Source organism: Motacilla alba, chromosome 1A (genome assembly GCF_015832195.1).
Source record: "Motacilla alba alba isolate MOTALB_02 chromosome 1A, Motacilla_alba_V1.0_pri, whole genome shotgun sequence".
Lineage (NCBI taxonomy): Eukaryota > Metazoa > Chordata > Aves > Passeriformes > Motacillidae > Motacilla > Motacilla alba.
The window spans coordinates 9,344,095-9,366,295 of NC_052031.1; the positions used below are offsets into that span (position 1 = coordinate 9,344,095).

The 22,201-nt window shown below is 37.0% G+C and overlaps 1 protein-coding gene across 1 annotated transcript in view; it reads left to right on the forward strand.

The window, feature by feature from the left end:
* SEMA3E (semaphorin 3E) overlaps window positions 1-16,037 on the forward strand; it is a 127,241-nt gene extending 111,204 nt beyond the window's left edge. The window contains exons 12-17 of the mRNA XM_038154113.1: window positions 728-819; window positions 1,981-2,022; window positions 5,184-5,350; window positions 11,040-11,107; window positions 12,567-12,706; window positions 14,289-16,037. Coding sequence (XP_038010041.1) covers window positions 728-819; window positions 1,981-2,022; window positions 5,184-5,350; window positions 11,040-11,107; window positions 12,567-12,706; window positions 14,289-14,741 — 962 coding nt within the window. The 3' untranslated portion in view covers window positions 14,742-16,037. The remainder of the gene's footprint in view (window positions 1-727; window positions 820-1,980; window positions 2,023-5,183; window positions 5,351-11,039; window positions 11,108-12,566; window positions 12,707-14,288) is intronic.
* The last annotated feature ends 6,164 nt before the right edge of the window (window positions 16,038-22,201 follow it).

Genomic DNA, 22,201 nt, shown 5'->3' on the forward strand with positions numbered 1-22,201 from the left:
TTCTATAAATAGCCAGCAAGGCAAAACCAAAGTGGTGGAAGACCAGATATTATTTGTGTGTTTTACTTTCCTGCAAGAGTTGCAGAGACAGAGAGGTTGATAAATCTAAGTCCAGTGTGCCTTAGTCTTTTTGAATGTGCAGCTTGTATTTTGATTAAACTCCCTTCGATTACACCTTCAGCTCAACAGCAGCTCAGTGTTTCCTTAGAGCAGGTAAGCATTGTGCACAACGAGCCCCTGAAGGTTTTTGTCTTTTTGCCTGGGAGAATGGAGCTGCTGTCAGCAATTAAGGATATTAGTAGTTTGCTATGTAGTGTAAACCCTCAGATTCTATAATTAAAGGTACTTTACACTTGCTTGCCTCAATGCACTAGGCTTCCACCTACTCCCGTTTCTGTTTCTTTTTCTGAAATATGGTTGCCCTCTGTGATCCTTTTGCTATTCTCAATGGGTTATGACCCAATGTTTGAAAAATACAATTAATTATGTAACTTACAGGTGTCTAAATTGACTCTTATTTGCCAGTGACAAATCGTCATATATATTTAATTTTCTATGAGTAAGAATCCTTATTAATGACTGCACAAAGCAAGTAACATTTCATATTTTTAAATTTCAATCCATTATCAATTTGAAGAAGTCATTTCAGGTATTTGAAAGCCATATAAATGTTTCAACCAATCATAACCTTTACTTTTGTTTTGTTTTGTTTTAAATTGGTTTCCAGATAATGGTATTGTGCTGAAAGTCATAACAATTTACAATCAAGAGACAGAATCAATGGAAGAAGTGATTCTTGAAGAGCTGCAAGTATTCAAGGTGAACTGTGTTGTATATGAAGTATATACGAAAGTCTTGAATTTTCTGCAGAATTAAAATGTCAAAAAATCTGAGGATAGTCAAATACATAATACTTGTGTGCAAGAAACTTCCTAATTATCTAGCAATTTTATGACAGGAAATCTTCATTTTCAAATTAAGTTTTTCTAATGTCCCATGTACCAAAGCATGCTGAGGCAAATCACAACTACTGCCTTTATATTTATGTGCTTGGACATTGGAGTGCAACTTTTAATCAAAAACTTCCTGCTTTTTGTTTAATTTTCCCTTGTATCCAATTAAGTAATTAAAAAAGTATAACTGCACACATAAAAATGTGCCTGCTACAATCTTGGAAACTTAAATGAGATCCAGATAGAAAAAGTCCATTCAGAAGAGTGAATCAGTTAACCTGTCTCTACAGTGGGCAAACATGGATCCTAGTGAGGCAGAACTCCATTCTCCTCAAGAATAACCTATGACTAAAGCTCAGTTCTTGGCATGTGACAAAGCAAACATAATTAAATTCTCTTAGTGAGTATAATCACGTCACGTTAGCCAAATAAAGCAGGAGGCTAACCTGCTTCAAGCTACAGGGAGAATCTAATATCAAAAGTTAGACATTTAAATCTGGTACCTGAATTTAGGCAGTGTAACTATTGACTTGTTGCCTACAGGGAAATCACATCATTTGCCCTTCTTGATAAAGCTAGTTTTCAATAGAACTATAAGGGGCTATGTATTGCTCCAAGAAATCTGAGCAGAGGCCAGAGAGGACAATGGTAAAAGAAGGAATTCCTGCTATTTTCATCTTATCTTCAATGAATGTTTTGTTATAAAGAGCACTCCACTTATCACTCTCAAGCAGGACAAAAGACATTCAGTGGTGACAAGAGCTAATGTCATGTTTGACAGGGAAATTGTAGTGTTCCTGTAGCTCTGATAATCCTGAATTAAGTGTTGGCTGCTTGTTTCCAAATAAACTCTTTTAAAGCAGTATTTCTGAAAGTCACAATTTCTTCACATCTTTCTCAAAGAAAGTCAAAGTATCTAGCAAAGATAAATGTAATAAGTAAATACCAATACTCTTTTACCTGATTTATTTTCATAGCAAAAAGATATTATTTTTTCTAAGCAAACAAATATTTATTATTTTTTTAGATGCCAGTTCCTATTATTTCTTTGGAAATCTCTTCAAAACGGGTACGTATTTTACAAGTTTGAAATATATGACTGTGACTCAAATGTAATGAAGCTGTAAACAGAGAGCAAGATGCATAGATAAATAGACAGATGTACATCATCTATAATGAGATCTGGTTGGATACATGTAACTGTTCTGTAATATAAACTTATGGTTACATGCTCTGTTCCTTTATCATGTATTAGTGTTTTTCAATTCTAGTGGTAAATATCCTTCGTTCACAATACCATACATATCAAAGCAAGTAAAAACCAATCTGTTTCATAAGTTACTATCATACTAATCACAGTAGAGATTAGCTTGGTGGATATGGCAATTCACAGAAGAGTTCTTTGTTGATAAATGCAGACAGACTTCATCCCCATAGGAACATCAGCAAAAAGAGCCTTTCTGGCTCTCCCACATACTCAGTTATCCTGTAGGGCAGTTTGGATCTGAGTTCTTTTTGAGTTTCTGAAAATTGCTGCTAATATAAACACCCAATTTATTATTTTTTGGGCAGATTCTCTTCCATATCATATCATATCATATCATATCATATCATATCATATAATCATATCATCTCAGCATGGAGCCATTATAAACATCTGAGGATAGTTATATCTTAATGTTAAACATATCCAACAGTGATGTTAGACATCCGGTGTGATGTAGGTGCACATAAGCACAGTGAAACATGAGAAACAAAGAATGAAAACTGCCTTATTAGGAGGTGTGACTGTGCCCCAAAGGGTTATTTGAGTCTTGGTGTCTAATCAACTTGCATTCTTCCTGTATGTAATGCAGAAAGTCAAAGTCCTGTGATGGCAATTCAGAGAAGGATTTGGGTTGAAGTATTTTGAATTACTTCCTGCCTCAGTCTTTTCCCATGGACTGTGAAAGAAGCTCTGGAGACTAGATTATCTAACACTGCACCTAAGTGATTATTTGGAGAAAGACTTGGTGTCTTTTCAGATGTTTGCCTTACCTTTAACTCTCAATGAATTGCCATGGTTAAAGGGTTGTGTTGAAAGAGTAAAACAGAGATATCTTAAAATATGAAGAACCATTCATCCATTATATTCATCTCCCAAGAGGTGTGCTAATTCAAGGCATATCTGGAAAATCTGGACAGATCTGCAGAAAAGCCACCAGAGTAACCCAGTAGTTGAAGAAAAAACTTCTTGTGAGAAGTAAAAGTAGCTTTACTTTTTCAAGAGATCAAAATGAAGACTGAGAGAGATCAGGAGAGTCATATATATATTTTACTGTGTGAAGTGACTTCCTACTGTGTATATGAGGATTCTTAAACATTGATGGCAAAGCAATATCAGATTAAAAAACCAAGATCAGATTGCTGAATGTAGATAAACTTATTCTTGAAATAGGATACAGTTTTCTGACACTGAGAACAATTAAACGTTGGAATATGTGTTAGGGTCAGAGTTGGCACCAAATAACTTGTCTTTAAAATCAGCAGGAATATACCATAGTTGAGCATACATGAAAAAAAAGTTGTACCTCAAGCATTTTCACTGATCTCTTTTGAGCTTGGAGTTACTGAGCCTGTGGAGATCTCCTTGCTATCTGTGTCTCCATATCCTTATAACACTGACCAGTCTTCACCAAGTCATGGTACAGTAAAATATCACATTTCAGGGCTGAGCTTGTTATCTGCAGAGACTGGGAAAGAATGTTCTTTGATGTTCAGTTGGCTAGATATCAGATGCTTCTTTTCCCTCCTGTGATTTACCAAGACTTAAAGAAGTCTTTACCCCTGCTAAAAGATAAAAGAGAAATTCTCATCTCATATGTCTCATTAAAAGTGTTGCTCATGTCTTCTGGGACAATCACACTGCAGCACTTGCAGACAAAGAATTCCCCTCAAACAAGTATCCTAGGTTTTCTCTTCATTCCAGTTGGCAGATTGAGTTCCTGCTACTATCATCTGGTTTATCTCACCAGAAAAAATCTTCAAGCATTGCTGTTACCAGCCTCTCCTAGTTTATTCCCCTGGCATCTCTGAAAGTTAAATCTCTATGATCTAAAGAGATATAAGAAGTATAATAAGGAACAAGAACAGACTATCCAGATTAAACTTTGTATTTTGTGATAGACTAAATAAGGTGTTGGTATTTTCCAGCTTTAAGTAACTTTAAAATACCAGATTTTGACAGCTTGATTGAAGAGTTGGAATTAGGAACTAAGTTTGGCCACTGGGATGAGCACAACTTAGGAATCCTTTTTCTGACTGGTAAAACTGTGGAAGTGAGCTGTGCATAAGCAGTTTCTATTGCATATTTCGTTCGTGTTCAGAAAATTTGCATTCATCAGCAGCAAGATTTTGTCTCAAATTCCTTTCAATTCAAGCTATTATCTTCTGAATTTATTGTGCTAGCATCTGAAGAATTAAGTTGATTATCTATTATTTGATTTGAAAAGGACATCTATGTGAGGTCAAAAGATTCAAACAATGAATACTAATGCTGAAGAAACCCCCACCCAAACCCAGCAAATAAATACTAAAGAAGCAGAGAGTGACCAGCTAATTTGTAAGGAAAGACTGTACAGCAACAGGAAAACAATTAAATATCTATCTATCTATCTATCTATCTATCTATCTATCTATCTATCATCTATCTATCATCTATCTCCTGTACACTGAGGTGTTATACAAATCATAGCACTACTGAGTAAATATGTGACTATATTCTAAGTAGCCACATCAAGAGTTAAATTTACTTGAAAACTCCCATTTTAAAATTGAGTACTTATAAGCCTTGCATATTTGAACTTCTTTGCTTAAAGTCTTTCATGTCAAGTTGGGGTTTTTTTGCAGATCAGTTAGGTGACAGACAAGTGTAAAGAGGGAGGCATTGGAAAATATCTTGATGAAGAAAAGGAAATGTAAGCCCTTGCCTATTTAAACACAAAGCTGAAACTTTAGAAGCAAGAAAATGCCAAAATAAACTTGCTCATTTTGCCTTCTTTCTGTTTCTCTGTCCTCAGTAGAAGAGTTTAATCTGTAATCAGATATTTTCTTGCAGAGTAACTCTGCCTCCCTCAGGTCACAGGCTGGAAGCACAACAAGCAACAATTAATTTAACAATTTCAATAACTGCTTTGGGAAGAGAAGTTTTAGTGGGCATTCTGGGAACCCTGTGTGGTGCATTTTTTGCAGCAACAGCTCTACGTGGGATCCGAGGCGCTCATAGCCCAAGTGAAGTTCCACCAGTGCGACATGTACGGCACGGCCTGTGCCGACTGCTGCCTGGCTCGGGATCCCTACTGCGCCTGGGACGGGGTCGCCTGCTCCCGCTACTACCCCACGGCCGTGCAGGCCAAGAGGTGAGAGCTCCTGCTTCTTCTGATTCTCTTTTTACAAATATCTACATCAACAGTTTCTACTGCAACACAGAGTACTTCGTTACTTATCTTATTTATCTTATTCATCTCCCCCCCGGACATAACCCAACAGTGAGATGTCATCTAATTTCTCAGGGGATTGCAAGGATCCAAACTCACAGGATGGCATAAGCTGCACTGGCAGGAATATTTTTATGACTAGAGCTAAGTCACTTTGTAATTACTTGCATCACACTGTAAACCCTGATTTCCTCAAACATCTTTTCGTGTCTTTGCAACATCAGAGACCTGGTTTGGTACTACTATACAAGTATATCACACTGCAGTGACATAAACAACAGAATTTCTAAAAAAAATCAAAGATGCTTTGTTATTAGTAATACACCTTCACCAACCAAAATCCACCAGAACATTTTCTGCAAAAGCTAAGTTTTGGTTTAGGTTTTCTGCAGTGGATTGAAAGGTAAATTACTCTAAAGGCAAGTTCAAAGCAGAAAGACCTGATCTGGGTGCTTTAATTCTTTCTTGTGGAGACTCTTTCTCTGTATCACCCTTCACTTATTCATGGTTCTTGACCTTCACTCATTCATGGTTCTTGACCTTCACTCTTTCATTCAATGATTTCCCTGGGACCTGTTGTCCTCCCTTCCCTCTCAAACCCAGGTTCAGCTACACATGTCAAGTATCTAGAACATGCATGTTTTAATCCAGACCTTTCCACAAAAATTAGTCATCTTAGCCCCGTAGACAGAGCAATTTCTTACCTGAATCAGCAAAATTTTGGTATTGCATAGTTCAAATAATTTCTGTGGCTTTTTTAGCAATTACTGGTTTTAAAAATATATCCTTATTTACATTAGACCTAATGTAATAATGAATTGAATAAATATATCCTTATTTACATTAGACCTAATGTAATAATGAATTGAATAAATTCCAGAGAGTTTTGAAAACTTGTGGAGATGGTTAAGTCCAAACCAAGCCACAGTATCCCAAATGAATTATTGTTTCTTAAGGAAAATCAGGAATATGGGGCTTTGTATTTAGTTATTTTTCATCTGGCATATTTTATCTTTCCATGAATCTGGATGCACTCAAAAGCATGTTGAATACTGTCAAGCATAATAGACATTTCCATACATTTTTTAAAAAGATAATTAATCCAGTGATGTTATCTTTGGTAGGATCATTTTTTGGATAAGGCATATTTAAAAGTACAAATGAGAAACAGTGTGTGACTCAGCATAATTGAGAATCTCTTGGATTTACTGCACTAAGACATAGGTTAAACCAAGCAGGAAACCTACACAGCTTTTAGAAGCAGGATTGAATTGTTTTGTTGTGCCTTTTGTGAATATAGGAAAGGGAAGAAGTGGGCTCTGGTTGACTGCTCAGGGTGGGATGAGTCTGGTTAAAATTTTCAGGCTCCAGATTAAGAAAGATGAGCAGCTATACAGTGGGCCAGGGAGATTAATGTCCTACAGTATAAGTAGAAATTGGATTATCATAATGATAAAGCATATGGGTTACTCATCTGATGATGTAAAAGTCATTTGGGAGGGAGGGAGTGGTTAAAAATTTCCCAGCAGCATTTTAGCTTGCTAGCAGTATCACCGTTTATGTTGTGCAGGCTACTTGTTGTCTAAGAAAAGATGAGAGAAACTCACTGAGGCCTGGACTTTGTTGTACATGTTTCTCACCTCAGACAATTTCCAGAGTAGCAGCCTTTAAGTTCCCTGAAAACACATTTATCCAGGGTGGAGTGATATGGGCAGCACCCAGGCACCTTCCTGTGCCTTACCTCCTCAACATTCAGCAGGTCAGCCTCTAAAAGAAGAAAATACTGCTGCTATCTCTTTCCTTCTCTTAAGATAAGCACTGTAGCAGTGGAGAAGGGATTTGCACTCAATTGAATGTTCTTGAAGTCTGCAAAACTTGTTTTCCATATCAGAGTCTGGGGAGCAGCCAGCAAGACTAACAGTGCTGAGAGGCATGAATGGCATTTGCTTTGTTCACTTTAGGTCACAGCTGAAGCTCAGAGCATTTTAAATTTAAGGCCTTACACTAACTGTGTGGTACAGGGAGAGGCATGGAGAGGTACTAGGGACATGTGTATAGAAGTTGTTTTAGGTTTCTTCCTGTCAGGTACCATGTGAAGAGTTCTAGGGGACAAGGCAGGTCCCAGCAGACAGTGTGGAGCTCTCTGATATCAAGTGGCGGTGCCTGGTTGATAACCCTGCCATGGCTTTTAATTTAATTAATGCCACATCCCCGATCATTCATGTCTTAGTCTGGCCTTGTCTCAATGCTCCAGATTTCTGCTCAAGCTGTTCATGGTAATACAAGTCATGTGAGTGCAAGGGGCATTGGAGAGCACTTGTTTCTCCTGTTCCTGATACCTGTCCCTTTATGGGAGTCATGGAGTTGTGCCTTACATTGCAGCACACTTGAGCTGCACTTAGTACCACTTAGTACTTAGTACACTTAGTACACTAAGTACACTTAGTACCACCTGTCTCTGCTCAAATGGGGGCTTCATTCTGTACATTTATGTGGACTTTTGATCTGTAAGAGCAGTGCTGCTAGTGGGTAAGGGCTCTGCCCAAAGCTCTCCTTTTAATTCCAGTCCAGCTGGTGAAGAATTGAATTGGGGCAGGGATGTACAATGTGTCCTCCCCACTTTGGTCCAAATGCTGTCTGCTTTAGATTCTGATGCCTCCAAGGTACAACAAGTGTTTAGAGTAACATTAAATAGAAATCTGTGAACTAAGGCATGTAAAAGATTTAGAGAGAAGTGAAGCATAAATATAAAAACCTTATGCTTGGCGTCTGGTATTAATTTTTTAAATTGTGAAAGTCTATAATTCCTTATACATGTATATCTTGGATAACTATGTAAATATGGGATTTAATTAAGGAAAAATAAAAACTGAGTCCAAAATCCCATATCTTGATGCTGGCAGCACAGAATGCCACAATTCTGTGATAATTATAGGTGTGTGGCTCCTGAACACTGCAAATATCTCAGATGGCAGAAGGAATTTCTATTGCATTCAAATTTCATGAAGTTTACTTGAGAAAGCAGAGGTCCAGGACTTGAATGCTTTAGTTCACTATTAGCTCTGCAATCTGATTTAGGCAGTTTCAATTTTTATCTAAATAAGTACCAAATTCTGCAAGTGAGATTCTTTGCTGTACCAGCTCACCATCCAGGCTAAAAAAGGTCTGAAGTAGTTTTAAAATGTCTTTGAACGTGGGTAGGCATAGTGTGATTCTTTAGCTAATTTTTAGAAGCTGCCAGTCTCTCCCCTGTCTCCTTTCGCTCTCTGTCTTCTTTCTCCATCACCCACTCCACCAGCAGGCACACAGTCTACTGATTTACTTATGCAAACATAGTAATGCCTTTTCTTCCCAAGAATTTTTGATTTTGCCTCATACATTCCTGGGAAATAATAAAGAAAAATGAAAATTATGGTGATGATAATGATGATGATGATGACTGCATTGCTTTCTTGCAGATCATTTTTACTAGGTTCCTGAAAGCACAGAGTTAAGAGATGAAATCTAAATCAATGAAATTATAGATTGCAAAAGATACTTCCCTACACTCAGTATACTTGTTATCACTGAAAATTGTTCCTTACAGTTATTTATCTCAGGAATTGTCTGATACTCTATTATTCTGAGTAAAATCATTTCTAAGAAACAATAAAATAATACCAAGCTTATGTCAGTATTTGTGGAATGAGTTTATCTCCCAGAATCTCCCTCTCTTTCAGCACCTCTCTCCATTTTTTCCTTCTATTTGCGATAATAGTAAGTGAAGGCACTGATAATTGTATCCTCCCCAATCTTCAGAGTTGCAACATTAAAATTCCATCAATTTTTTTTTTCTTTAATGATTCTGACAATTGGAGAAATAACCCTGTCTTGCAGAACTAGGTTGTTTTTTTTTTTTTAGTGTTACAGTGATCTTAAGGAACTCATGAGTAAATAGAATATGTTTGCTACCTGTTCCTGCTAGATAGGGCTGTTGGACCTGACAGCAGCTGGATTGTCTTGTTTGGTTTTTTTAAAGGCTAATGCATATCCTATAGTGTTTATGTATATTTGTGCAGGAGAATGTCTCTTCTGAGTAATCTACACACACAGACTTGCAAACCTGGTGGCAACATTTATCAGCACTGACACTACACATTGCAATGACAACACCCAGGGCAGAATAAGGCCCAGTTGCTACCTCGGTTTTCTTTAATAGGATGCAAGTATTGTTAGCATTTCTCCCTAAAAGCCCAATGCAGTCTTCACTGAATTTCCAGATTCTCCTGAAACAACAATTGAAAAACACTGGCTCTTCTCTGAATATTAATGGAGGTTAATATCGGTCCACCAAGAACCCTGGATCATATGGGTAACAAAACTCAGAAAATAATCACTGTCTGCAGCCAGATTAAAATGAAATTAGTAACATCCATGGACAAGACTTTTAGATGGTGTAAATCTAAATAGTTTCAGTAAATTCAATTTGTGACAAATTAAAATTTTATCTTTTGGGTTCACATAGAATAAGGAGAATAACCTTATTTCACTAGCAAAATGCACAGAATAACAGAACTCTTTGACTTTGTTTCTAATGTAATTTATACTGTACACAAACCTACGGTGTAAGATTTACTGCACTGTATATTTCTTCTGTTAATCTGTCATGTATGGCATTGGCAATACTGTACAGAATTACTCTTTATGCAAATATAGGAACAGTATCCTTAGAAAAAGCTACATTTGAGGTTGTTGGACATACTAATGTAGCAAGATACAGCATCCAATAGGCTCTTTTATTTCCCAAGTCCACAATCTTAATTTTATTTATCAAGACACTCAAAGAAAATAAATGCTACACGAATGCACAATTCTTCTGGAAATGCACCATATAATAATGGTTTATTTTTTTTTTTCTGCAAATGCAATAAAAAACTCAAACCTCAAAAGTCAAAATGATTTTTCTTTGAAAAAGACTTGTATTTTTTCCAGGTCAAATACAGGGCTCATGTGTTCTGACCCCAGTTCTTCTTCCACCAGTTCACTTTCTAGGCATGGGCATTCTTGAATGTATACATTTCCCTGTTGAGAAAAATGAGCTCAATAACTGTCTGGTACAAAGTTGAAATAAAATAAAGTATTTCTTCCACACGTTGAGATTCTCAAGGGAAGAAAAAACCCCAAAAAACCATGAGAGTAAAGGATAAAAGAAGTACAATTCATATACATGGGAAACTGTGCTGAATTAAAAAAGGAAAATTTCCTTCCTTTCTGGAGAGAGAGAGAGACCCCAAAGACAGGATAAAGGTCCCTATGATTGAATGTTACCCAGTCAGTTCAAAAGATCTCGTTTTCATATTTGTAACATTAGTATAGTTGTATAGTTGTATATAAAATGGACACATAATTGTACTTCTTCTCTAGACAAGCATGTTTTTCAAACACATGACTCCGAGTAGGCTGAGTAGAGACAGAATACTGACTTATAAATGAGCACTTCTCACAACAATGGTAAATTGTTAGCAATCCAGGTTTAACTCCTTAAGTTTTTAATGAAGGCTAGTTTAGCATAAACCAAACAACATGTAAACTAAACTTGTTCTCTCAAATAATTCCACTTTTTCCCCTCCAGACGTTTCCGCAGACAAGATGTTCGGCACGGGAACGCAGCGCAGCAGTGCTTTGGCCAGCAGTTCATTGGTAATCTATTCACTCATGTGCAAATACTTGTAAAGGCCTGGAACAGCCAGCACAGTTTGCCAAGAGCACGAGCCAGACCATGATCTCACCTGCTGTTTCCACTGGCATGTTCCTATCATGTTGTAAGAGCCGTGGGGCTGAGGCCCTGCCATCCAGGTCTAAGGGTGACTGTCTCAGTGACAGGTCAGGTGCATCCCAAAATGTTCATGTGGTGCTGCAGCACTGACATTCAGACTAAAGATGAGGAGAATGCATCCCCATGGCTCCCAACAGAAAAAAAAAAAAAAAAAAATAAATAAAGCAGAAAGATGAGGCAAGGATTAGAAACAATGGAGCTGCATTCTGAAATGGTCAGGACACAGAATTTAAGAGCAGGCATGAGTAGTGACACGACAGAATAAAACTGTGTATTTATGATCAAGTTTTCTCTTAAAAAAAAAAAAGATAGAATACTCTTATCCAAACCTTGAAAAGTGAGGATTTCAAACGTGGGTGTTGGGAATAGAAAACCAGAAAGGAAAGAATTATATGGAAATGCTTTGTATTTTGCAGGATAATATGCAATACATTTATAGAAGAAAAAAATAAAACATAAAAGTTTCTTCTAGAATGATATCCAGAGAAACACTATTTTAAATATTTACGTATGTACATATATTTTACCAGAGAAAGCTTCATTAAAATTAAAGTCCATTAGAGGATAATGTACATTTTGGAAAAGTATATTCCAATGTTAAGTCCTAATTCTTCCACAAGTTTGAAATACAACAGAGAAATCACAATCGTATAAAACAGTATATTTTTTTAAGATATAAAGCTATTTGGCCTTAAGAATATTTCTCACTATTATGGAATAAGATGATTTCATTAATGAAGCAGTTGGTTTTGTCCAGTGTAACAACTAGTTTATCCTCCTCCAGATGTTTTGTTGGATTGAAAACCAGAATTAAATTTTGATTTAATTAATTCACCTTGTTTTTATTAGCACCCTTGGGCCCAAACTGTACATTCAGTTAATATATGTATAGCTTGAATATGTGTAATATCGGTTAGAGTATTTATAGTATTATTCTGCAAACAGCTATGTGCTGTAATTATTCCTAAAGTAATTGAATTTTTTATTATATTTAAACATGTTTTGAATCCTCCTGTTTCACTGAGTGAAAACGAAATTAACTATTCATAAGAACCAAGCACAAACAATTAACAATGTGGAAAGCTGAGATCTGTTTCTCTGCAATCTTAGGTGAGTCACAGCACAATTTGGTCAGATGCTGTGAAAGCCTGGGATGATGGGAAAATTCATTTAGCAGGTCAGATCTTCCTTAGACATTACTTTCCAGTCACTGTCTGGTTGGATCTGAATGAAGCTTCACTCCTAAAAGTAACAATACCCTGAACATGGTGTGTAATAAGTGCTTGCAGTAAGACATTTTTGAAACATTTATTTCCCTTCCAGGTGAAGTTCTGGAGAAGACTGAGGAAAGACTTGTTTATGGAATAGAGTACAACAGCACCCTTCTGGAGTGCACCCCACGGACTTTACAAGCAAAAGTCATATGGTTTGTCCAGCGAGCACATGAAACTAAGAAGGAAGAGGTAAATATTCTTATAGACTAACTTTTTTCAATAAAAGAGCCTGTTGTTAGGAGCATTACATCTTCACTGAATTTCTGCCACCAATTGCTGAAATGTATAGGAGTGTCAGAGAAAATCACTATGTTCATCTGGTCTCTTGAAATAATAGACCTGAGAATTTCACCTGGTGTTTACATTCAGCATCTTGAATGCAGATGTTAGACATGAAGTGAAGCTAATTTAGAATCTCAAAACAAAGGAAAATTCATCACTTCTCTTAGTCTGTTTTTGCATGGAAGAAATGTGTATGTATTATTTTCAGTGTTAGTCTAGCTTAACTTCTATTCATTCTTGCTGCCTTACCCATTTATTACAAAACTTTTGCAAATGAGTGTTGGTGGATTCTCTCCCTCTTTTGCATGTATTTTACCATTATGAAAGTACTTCATAAGTGCAATAATATTTATTCCTCAATCTGATACACACCAATGTAGCTATCACTGCAGTGTAGATATGTCATTATAGGGCCTGGTAAAAACGTCCCCATCTTTATTATAAGCCCCCTTTAAGTACTAAAAGGTCAAACTAAGGTCTAGAACCTCCTCTCCTCTAGGCTGAGCAACCCCAGCTCTCTCGTTCTTCATAGGAGAAGGGCCCCATTCCTCTCTTCATTTTTGTGACCCTCCTCCAGTCCCACTTTGACAGGTCCATGTCTGCCTTGCACTGAGGATCCCAGAGCTGGATGCAGCACTCCAGGTGGGGGCTTACCAGAGCAGAGTGGAGGGAGAGAATCACCTCCCTTGACCTGTTGGCCACACTTCTTGTTATACAGCACAGGATAGAGTTGGTTTTCTGCAAGTGGACATGGCCAGCTCTCATCCAGCTCCTCATTCTTCAGTACTGTCAGATCTTGAGTTTGTTCTCTTCAGGGCTGCTTTTGATCCCTTCATCACCCAGTACTTCTGCTTAAGTACACCTTACTGTTAATTGAAAAGCTGAGGATACCATTTTCCTGGCCACTCTTGCTGCTGGGTTAGACAGCTCAGTGCTCCCTGCTTGTCAACATCTGTGAATGTCTCATAGTCAATAGTGTAGTCCTCAGGAGTTGTAGGAGGAACTCAAACAGCAGACTCAGAACTGAGGCTTTAAGATCACAATGGTCCTGCAGTTAGAGATGCAAATACTTTTATGAATGTCTCCTTAGAAGCATACCAGTCTATAAAATAATTCACAGGGATCCTTATCAAAGGTCAGCTGGCAAATGCCCCTTTTTTTTCCCATTAAGTAGATTATTTGCATGTTTCTAACCTATTTCCCTCTGCAATTAAAACATGGATCTGTCTTCTTCACTACATGTTCTTCCATACTTCCCAGATTCTTTAGATTGTTCTCCATTTACAACTCAATCTCTTCTTTACTTCAAGTAAATATTTTTGTTTTATAAAAACACTCTGAATTAAAAATTTTTAGATCTCTAATTTTCCTCTCAAAATTTAGTATTACAGTCATGAAAGTACAGTTCAGAAATAATTGAATTGGTTTAATGTAATAGCAAAGGCCTGTGCCCTATAACTGCATTTTATGGTTTTGGTTTTTTTTTCAGGTGAAGACTGATGATAGAATAATAAAAATGGACCTTGGCCTTTTATTCCTGAAGCTGCATCGACTGGATGCAGGGACTTATTTTTGTCAGACAGTGGAACACAGCATTGTTCACACTGTCAGGAAAATCACCCTGGAAATTGTCGAGGAGGAACGTGTAGACGAAATGTTCAATAAAGACTATGAGGAGGAGATCCCTCACAAAATGCCATGCCCAATGCAGAGCAGTATACCTCAGGCTTCAAAGCCATGGTATAAGGAATTTCTTCAATTGATAGGTTACAGCAACTTCCAGAGGGTGGAAGAATACTGTGAAAAAGTGTGGTGTACAGATAAGAAGAGAAAAAAGCTGAAAATGTCTCCATCCAAGTGGAAATATGCCAGCCCTCAGGAGAAGAAGGCAAGGATCAGGCCAGAGCATTACCGGCTGCCCAGGAACATTGCTGACTCTTGATGGACAAAATCCATCCACTGTTTCTGAGCAAAATTTTATTTGGACTTAGGAGGGAGGAATCAGTCTTGGTTTGAGTAAATTTCACAGGTTTATATATGTAAAATATTGGGACTGGAAACAAAAATACTATGGTAAGTTATATTGTACACTCATGATGACTGTTTAGAAGCATTTTAAACAAAATCTTCCCACTTGTCTGGTTCTAAGTAAATGCAATCAGAGTTTTGCATTAGGGAGGATGTGACAATCTTCAGGTTTTGAGTGCTTGAATCAGTTTCCTGTGTGGATTGTGCTTGCGCTGTATATTATTGCACATGATGGCATATTTAACAAATTCAAATAGCTAAACATTCACAAGTGGATGAAAACTATAAGAGATATCTTTTCTTTGTTTCACAAATTTCTCATGCTTCTGAAAGCAGCACATCTTAAGATCTTATTCCTTTTGATTGTGACCTGTCTGAGTTCATCACTGAGAACAATGAATTGTGTTAATACAGTGTACTGCTACTTCTAAAGATAATGAAGGGAAATCTTATTTATTTCCCACCTTTTTTTCAGTATCAGCCATTTATGAAGCACAGTGAGCTCCCACAGCTAAATGATATTTCCCAGTAGCTTCTTGTAAGCCACATGCATGCTGAGAACACAGACAGAATGAAATTCATCAATTTGTCTATATAAGAGGTTGAAATGATGGTTTAGATAGAAAACGAGTCCATCTTGTGTCTGTACATTGCCTTAGTGGACACGAATTGAGGGATCGCCCTCTTGTGGCAAAAGAAAGAGAAACACGGTATTTAAATTTCTTTTTTGAAGAAATATGTATAAGCAAAGAAGTGTTACCAAGATCCCCAGCTGGTTTGCTTTCAGCAGACACTTTTAGTCTCCATGTGCTAAAGCCACAGATTTAGAAGGCAGTGATGGAAATAATTTATACTGGGAAACAGGCATTTTAAATAAATGATGTTTTATGTTGTTAATGTGTTTTGGGGTAAAATGCAGTCATAAAAAGTTAGGATACAGATTAAAAACAAAACCAGCATTATGCAGCTGTGTTTCTATAGTTTCAGGATCTGATCCACATAAATATTTTTCTGATGTGTGATCTCTGTTCGAAAGTGCTGCTTTGCTCCTCTTGTGAGTGATACCAGGAAAAGAGATCAAAAGAACTAAGTAATTTTAAATCATTTACAACCTAGGTCTTACAAGACTGACTTGAAAAAAAAAAGTACATATGTGTGTGTGTGTATGTATATATATATATATATATATATATATATATATATATACACACACATATATACATATATATATACGAATATATATATATATATATATAAGAAAAGCTTGCTTTAAGAAAACAGATCCAGAAAATGCTGAAAACCTACAATTTCAATACCTGAGAAATTTAGTATTACAACATGGATTGGATTGGGGATTTTTTTAAATTAAAAATTTAAAATAAGAAAGGGAAGTTAAACACAAGTTAAGCATAAATACAAGCTAAATGTAAACAGAAATGCGTCAAAAATGAGTTTACTCCTAAAATAAGAACATGATGCCACTAGGGAAAATAGCAAAGCTGATCCAAACTTTTATGCCATGAAGAAAATATACAAGGGATTCATCACCTACCAAGAGTTTCATGGCCCTGGAAGAGTGCGAATTAGCAGCCTGGGTAACAGAGGTTTGTGGTTTGCTGTGTTACCAAAGGCAGCAATCAGTGCTAACCCAGTGTTTTTCAAACACTGCTCCTGTCAGGAGCTCACAGCTGCTGACAGGAGCAGTGAGCTTTGCTGTGCTCCTCTGGGAGCAGAGGCTGATCCTGTGTTTGGAAGGAGCACATGGCACTCTGTCAGCAACCAGAGTGTGAGGAAAACAGGGTTTCACCTGGTGTGGGTATAGCAGCAGATGAATCTTCATCAGCCTGTTAGGGGAATCAGTGTATCTCTGGGGGTTTGCATTTGGTTTAGCTACAATATCTCTCTGAGATGGGACTGGACACTCTGCAGATCCTTGCATGAATTCATGCAGTTGCTAGCTTTGGTCTGAGAGAGGAGACTGAATGAACTCATGGTTGTGGGACAGTTTAGTGGAACTCAGTTGCATGGAGGATCTCCTATTCGTTTATAGCTGTATGAAAAGCACAGCACTGAGAGTTGTGACAGAGAACACAAGCAGAACAAGCATCCCTGATCTGAACTTAATGCCCTGTACAAACCTTATTGACACCCCTGGTGAAAAACTTGTAAAGCACTACTATAATCCTTTTCTGATGAATTATGGAGTCCCCTTCCTTTAAACAATAATCTGAGGGGTTTTTTTTTTTTATTTTTTTATTCATTTGCAAGTATCTAGTGCTAAATGTATCATTAATGAACTATTAGTAGGGAATTATAGCATCTCAGCCTCATGGAACAAATACAACTTTGTGTCTCATTCTCAGAGATTTCAGGTGGAAATCATCTTATATGGAAATCAGGATTCTTGATTTAATTTGAGAGTGTATATTTTTAGCTACCCATCCCGTTAGCATTTACATGTGAAGAATTGCATTACTTTTTTTATTTGCATTTTAAAACTTAAATTTTTAGCTTACACCTTGCTCCTTTCATGGTTGCAATGCCTGTGAGAATTCAGAACTACAAGGTCTTGTTCAAAGAGTGCTCTGACATCTATGGAAGAAGAGAAAGAGTGACAGTGTATTTTGGAAGGATATGCACAAATGTGCATTTAGCACAATGTTATTTAAAATGCTTCTTTGTATATTTGGGGGCCATTGTCTGCTTCTTATCATTATGAGTTTGCTGTATTTTGTATGTGCATGAAGTCGTCAAATTATAAATATAATTAAGAACTATATTTGGCTGAAATAATCTGTATTATTTCTTATAATTTATTTTCCCCAGACAGCATGACTATCTGCAGCTCACTAGTCACACATTGTTAATTTCAGATGTCCTTCACCATGCATTTTATGAGCAGAGACCACAGATTAGGACAGAAAGATGTATATATAGAGTTGCCAAATAGGAAATGTGGCACAGGGTAATGAGTAGATATAGTCTGTCTGATGCATGAATGTATTTTGAGAGTGGAACATGGTCACTTAGGTCCATAAGATGCTAACCAATGGAAATTCACTGAGAAGCCACAATTTGGATAAAGATTTGGACTCTACCCTGTTTTCTGATGAAGGAAAATCAAGAGCACTTGGATTAACACTTCCTTTGCTTTGCTCTTGCTCTTTTGTTGTCAGTGAGATTACTGTCACCTTGTACAAGCTACTGTGCTCTCAGATTCTCTTGGGACATCAGAGCAGGAGGGTGTTAACCTGATGTGCAACTCCTGGTTTTTTATATCTCAAAACAGGCTTTTAAGATATACACTGCTGTTCTGTAGCATGAAACAGATCTCCTTCTGTAGGCAATCAAGCAAAATAATTGCCCTGAAGGAGAATTATTCAGGTACCTGAATAGCACAAGTAACCATCATATTTGAAAAAGTGCTTGAATCAATATAATTAACATAGAGTTTCTCTTGTTCTTTTATTTTCTCTTAAATTTCAAGACTATGCTGGTTTTGGCTGGTGTAGAGTTAATTCTCTTCACAGTGGCTGCTGTGAGGAAATGTTTTGGATTTGTTCTGGACACAGGGTTGATAATAAAGAGAGGGTTGCTTTTGTGTTTTTTGGGTTTTTTTGTGGTTTTGGGTTTTTGTTTTGTTTTGTTTTGTTTTGTTTTGTTTTATTGCTGAGCAGGTCTTACACAGAGACAAGGCCTTTCTTTGCTTTTCATACTGCCACACTGATGAGGGACTTGGGGATGTGTGAGAGGTTAGGGGGAAACACAGTTGGGATGGGTGACCCAAAAAAATACTCCAAACCATGTGACATCATGGTCAGTTTACAAAGTGAGTGGAAGAAGGAGGTTGGGGGAAATTTAAAGTAATGATGTTTGTCTTCCCAAGTCACTGTTACCTGTGATGAGGCCCTGCTCTCCTGGAGATGGCTGAACACCTGCCTGCCATGGGAAGCAGTGAATTAATTCCTTTGCTTGTGTGCATGGCTTTTGCTTTCCCTATTAAACTTTCTTTATCTCAGCTCACAAGTTTTCTCTCTTTGACCATTCGAGTTCTCTCCCTGATCCTGCTGGTTGGGGAGCGTATGAGTATCTGCACTGGGGCTTGGTTGCTGGCTGGTTCCTAATCCTGACAGGGGAAAAAAAAATCAATTTTCTCCTAATTGTTGGTCAGCCAGTTTCCCTCTTTAAAAAAAACCCAACAAACAAACAGTAATCTCCTTATTCTACCTTGCAGCACTGAGGCTGGAGTTATTTATGCAACTTTATATCTCTGAGTCCAGAAGGCAAAATGCCTCTGAAAGCTGCACTGTCCAGATAAGAGGCACTGAAAGTGAGCTTTTTTACAGCTGTAACCCAGCAGGATGCCTGCAATACCTATCAGCCCTGGAATCCTGTCACTTCACCATATTACTGTTTTTTAATGGAGAATTCCTGTCCAGCTGACATGAGTATTTATTGTAAATGAAGCCATGATTGGCAAGTTTTCCCTTTGGGTGATATTTTTTTTTCTTTTACTTGCAATGAGTGATTTTTTATTATTATTTTTTTGAGGAAATCAGTTACCTGACTAGCACTATAAACAGAAAGATGGCAGAGCTAGCAATGTCAAGTAAACCTCTTGTCACTGTGAGCTAATCAGCTTTCTACAGTGATGCACCTATTGAAGAACACATTTGCCAAACATCAACCTAATCCATTACTGTAATTGCATTTCACAAAAGAGCTTTGCTCCTTTGAGATATGGCTCTCAGGTAATGTTGAACCAGGAAATATTTTGTTAAGCATTTGTGCACATGTGCTCATAATTTGCTGTAGTGAGAGCAGCAGAAGAGAGCTCAATTGAGCAAACTTAAAGCATGGAAGCACATCTGCCTAATTCCTAGATTTCTTGAGGTTCTTATGCCCATCTAGAAAGAGCACACGTGGTTGCAGGAGGAGAAGCCTGGATCAATGAATGGTTTGGTGCAACACAATTCCTGTTTCAGGACACCTGTGGGCTAAGGATCCTTTGTGAACTTGTTTCAGTAGATTTCCCCCGTGGCAACACACAGAAAACTCCATTGAAACAAAACATCTCTTTACTTGCCACGTCAGTCAATTCAGCAGCAGAATTTCATGTCTTTGAAAATGTTTTTGCACACCTTTGGAAAGCTATGTTTTGAGAGGAATAGTCCAGGATTACATTTAATGTGGCTGCAGTTGTTGCTTATGAACTCTCAGAATATCTCTAGCAATTTGGGTTTCAGCATTTCCAACATACATGGAGATAGCTCATGATGATTTTTTTCTCACTGAAGAATCACATTTGCCAAGTCCCCTCAACCTGGACTTCAAGTATGTCTGTGAAAGCACATAATAATGTCAATAACCCTCATTATCATCATAAACCACAACAGCTATAATTCACTGTCTTCTCCCTTTCCCAGTAATAAGAGATGAAATTTGCAGACCAGTGGACATGATTAATGCACCATGAGCATTTTCTGCATTTTAATTTACTAGGTGTATTAAAAAGTGCTATTAATCAGAACTTGAAGAATGCACTGTGGACCTTACCATAATCAGGGTAATAGAAATATTCTACCTGTAGCTTTAACTCAAGTATACAGATCATTAGTGTTTAATTTACTGCATTTTCTTCTGCTTAAATGTTTTACTTGATACAATATTACTCATCAATCATTAAAAAATCAACATTTGATAGTGCTTTTTACATTTTAGATTGGCTTAGCTTCACAATAACCACCTGAGTGATGAAAATACCTTTTTGCATCCCTTGATCTCCTCTTTACAGACCCTTATCTCTCATTTATCTCTTTATCTCTTTGGCCTGTGGCAAAAGCCTCCCCCCACACAGTGCAGTGTCCTGCTGCAGCAAGGAAGAGTAGTGCCAGGTGAGCAGACAAGTTGAATCATCAGGGGGACCCCAGCTTGTGGTCCAAAAGTAGAGTGAGGGAATTTGTACTAATCAATATTTTTTCCCAGGTAGATTCTGGTACTATAGTCAAACACGACCTCCTCAGTCATTCCTGTTCTAGAGTGGAACCTTCTGGAAGGGGGTCAGAGTGAAAAATCAGAGTAAGTCTGTCAAGGAATATAAATTTTTTTTACAGTGATGTCCATTCATGGTCTTGTCAGATGGAGTCCAGAGTACAGCCCATATAAATACTCAAAGCACAAGAGCAGCAGTTGTTCAGGCTTCTTAGATTTTTTTTTCTTGGTGGTGAAAAGGAGAAAGGTATGAGATTTAGATTGTATGTTTGGGGGGTTGTGTTTTTAAAAGTTCGTCCATTCTAATTGTTGATGAAAAAGAAATATAAATTTTTAAACAGCAATCTGTCCTTTTAACATGTGTTCATTACACATGATTCACCAGATTAACTCCACCATAATTACATTTCAGGTAATCAGAAAAAATCTTTCAAGCTGATTTTTGTCTCAAAATAAATATTCCAAAATATTAGAGATATCAATATATATGAAAATATGGTAACTACTTCTCAGCAATTTTAACTCAGAGAACTGCTAAACAAAGTCACTGGAGAGGATGATATTGACAGCATTCAACAAGAAAATATATATTGCACAACAGTTTTGTTCAGAGAGTTTTTTTTAAACTTACTCTCATCTCTCATAGGTCATATTTCATTAGAGACGAATTTTGAGATGCCATAATTATTTATATTTTCTTAGAATCTGGGGAATTAATTTTAACACACTTTTACACCACATTTCTGTAAAAAAGAAATATTGACGAATCTGAAATATAATTTTCAAATAGCATCTGCCTTTCTATATTCTGCCTTTTAATCATCTTGGAAAAGGTCAGAGATGAGTTTTTTTTATCATCTTAAAACTATAGTATACTTTTTTTAATGTGCACTGACCTTTTTAGAGTATGTACACGAAAAAAAATTCATTTAATGTCAAATATATAAAATTATGGCTCCCCCAGCCTAGAACATTACCCTGCCTGTTTTGTGCTGTGGCTTTTTCACTGTTTTCCACTCTTTTGTTGCATTGTTTCCTGAATTTCATTAAATGTTGCAGTTGTCACAGGGAATTATCAGCTGGCAGATGAATATTTGGCTGTGAGTTATTTAATATGGTTGTGGGGTTAGTGTCTATAATGACATAAGAACTACTCACCCACAGAAGCTTTTATAGGAGACTTTGAGTTGTGATTTTTTTATGATGGTTCCTGTGCCTGGATGGATTATAAAATGTGAAGAAATTTTTAATTGCAAGGAGAATATGCTCCAGGAAAGCACAAACATATTTTTATTGCTCAAAAGAAAAAAAGAAAAGGTTTTCCATCCCGTGCATCCTTTCCAAAGAACCTAAAATGCACAAATTGTGAAACCACAGAGGAAA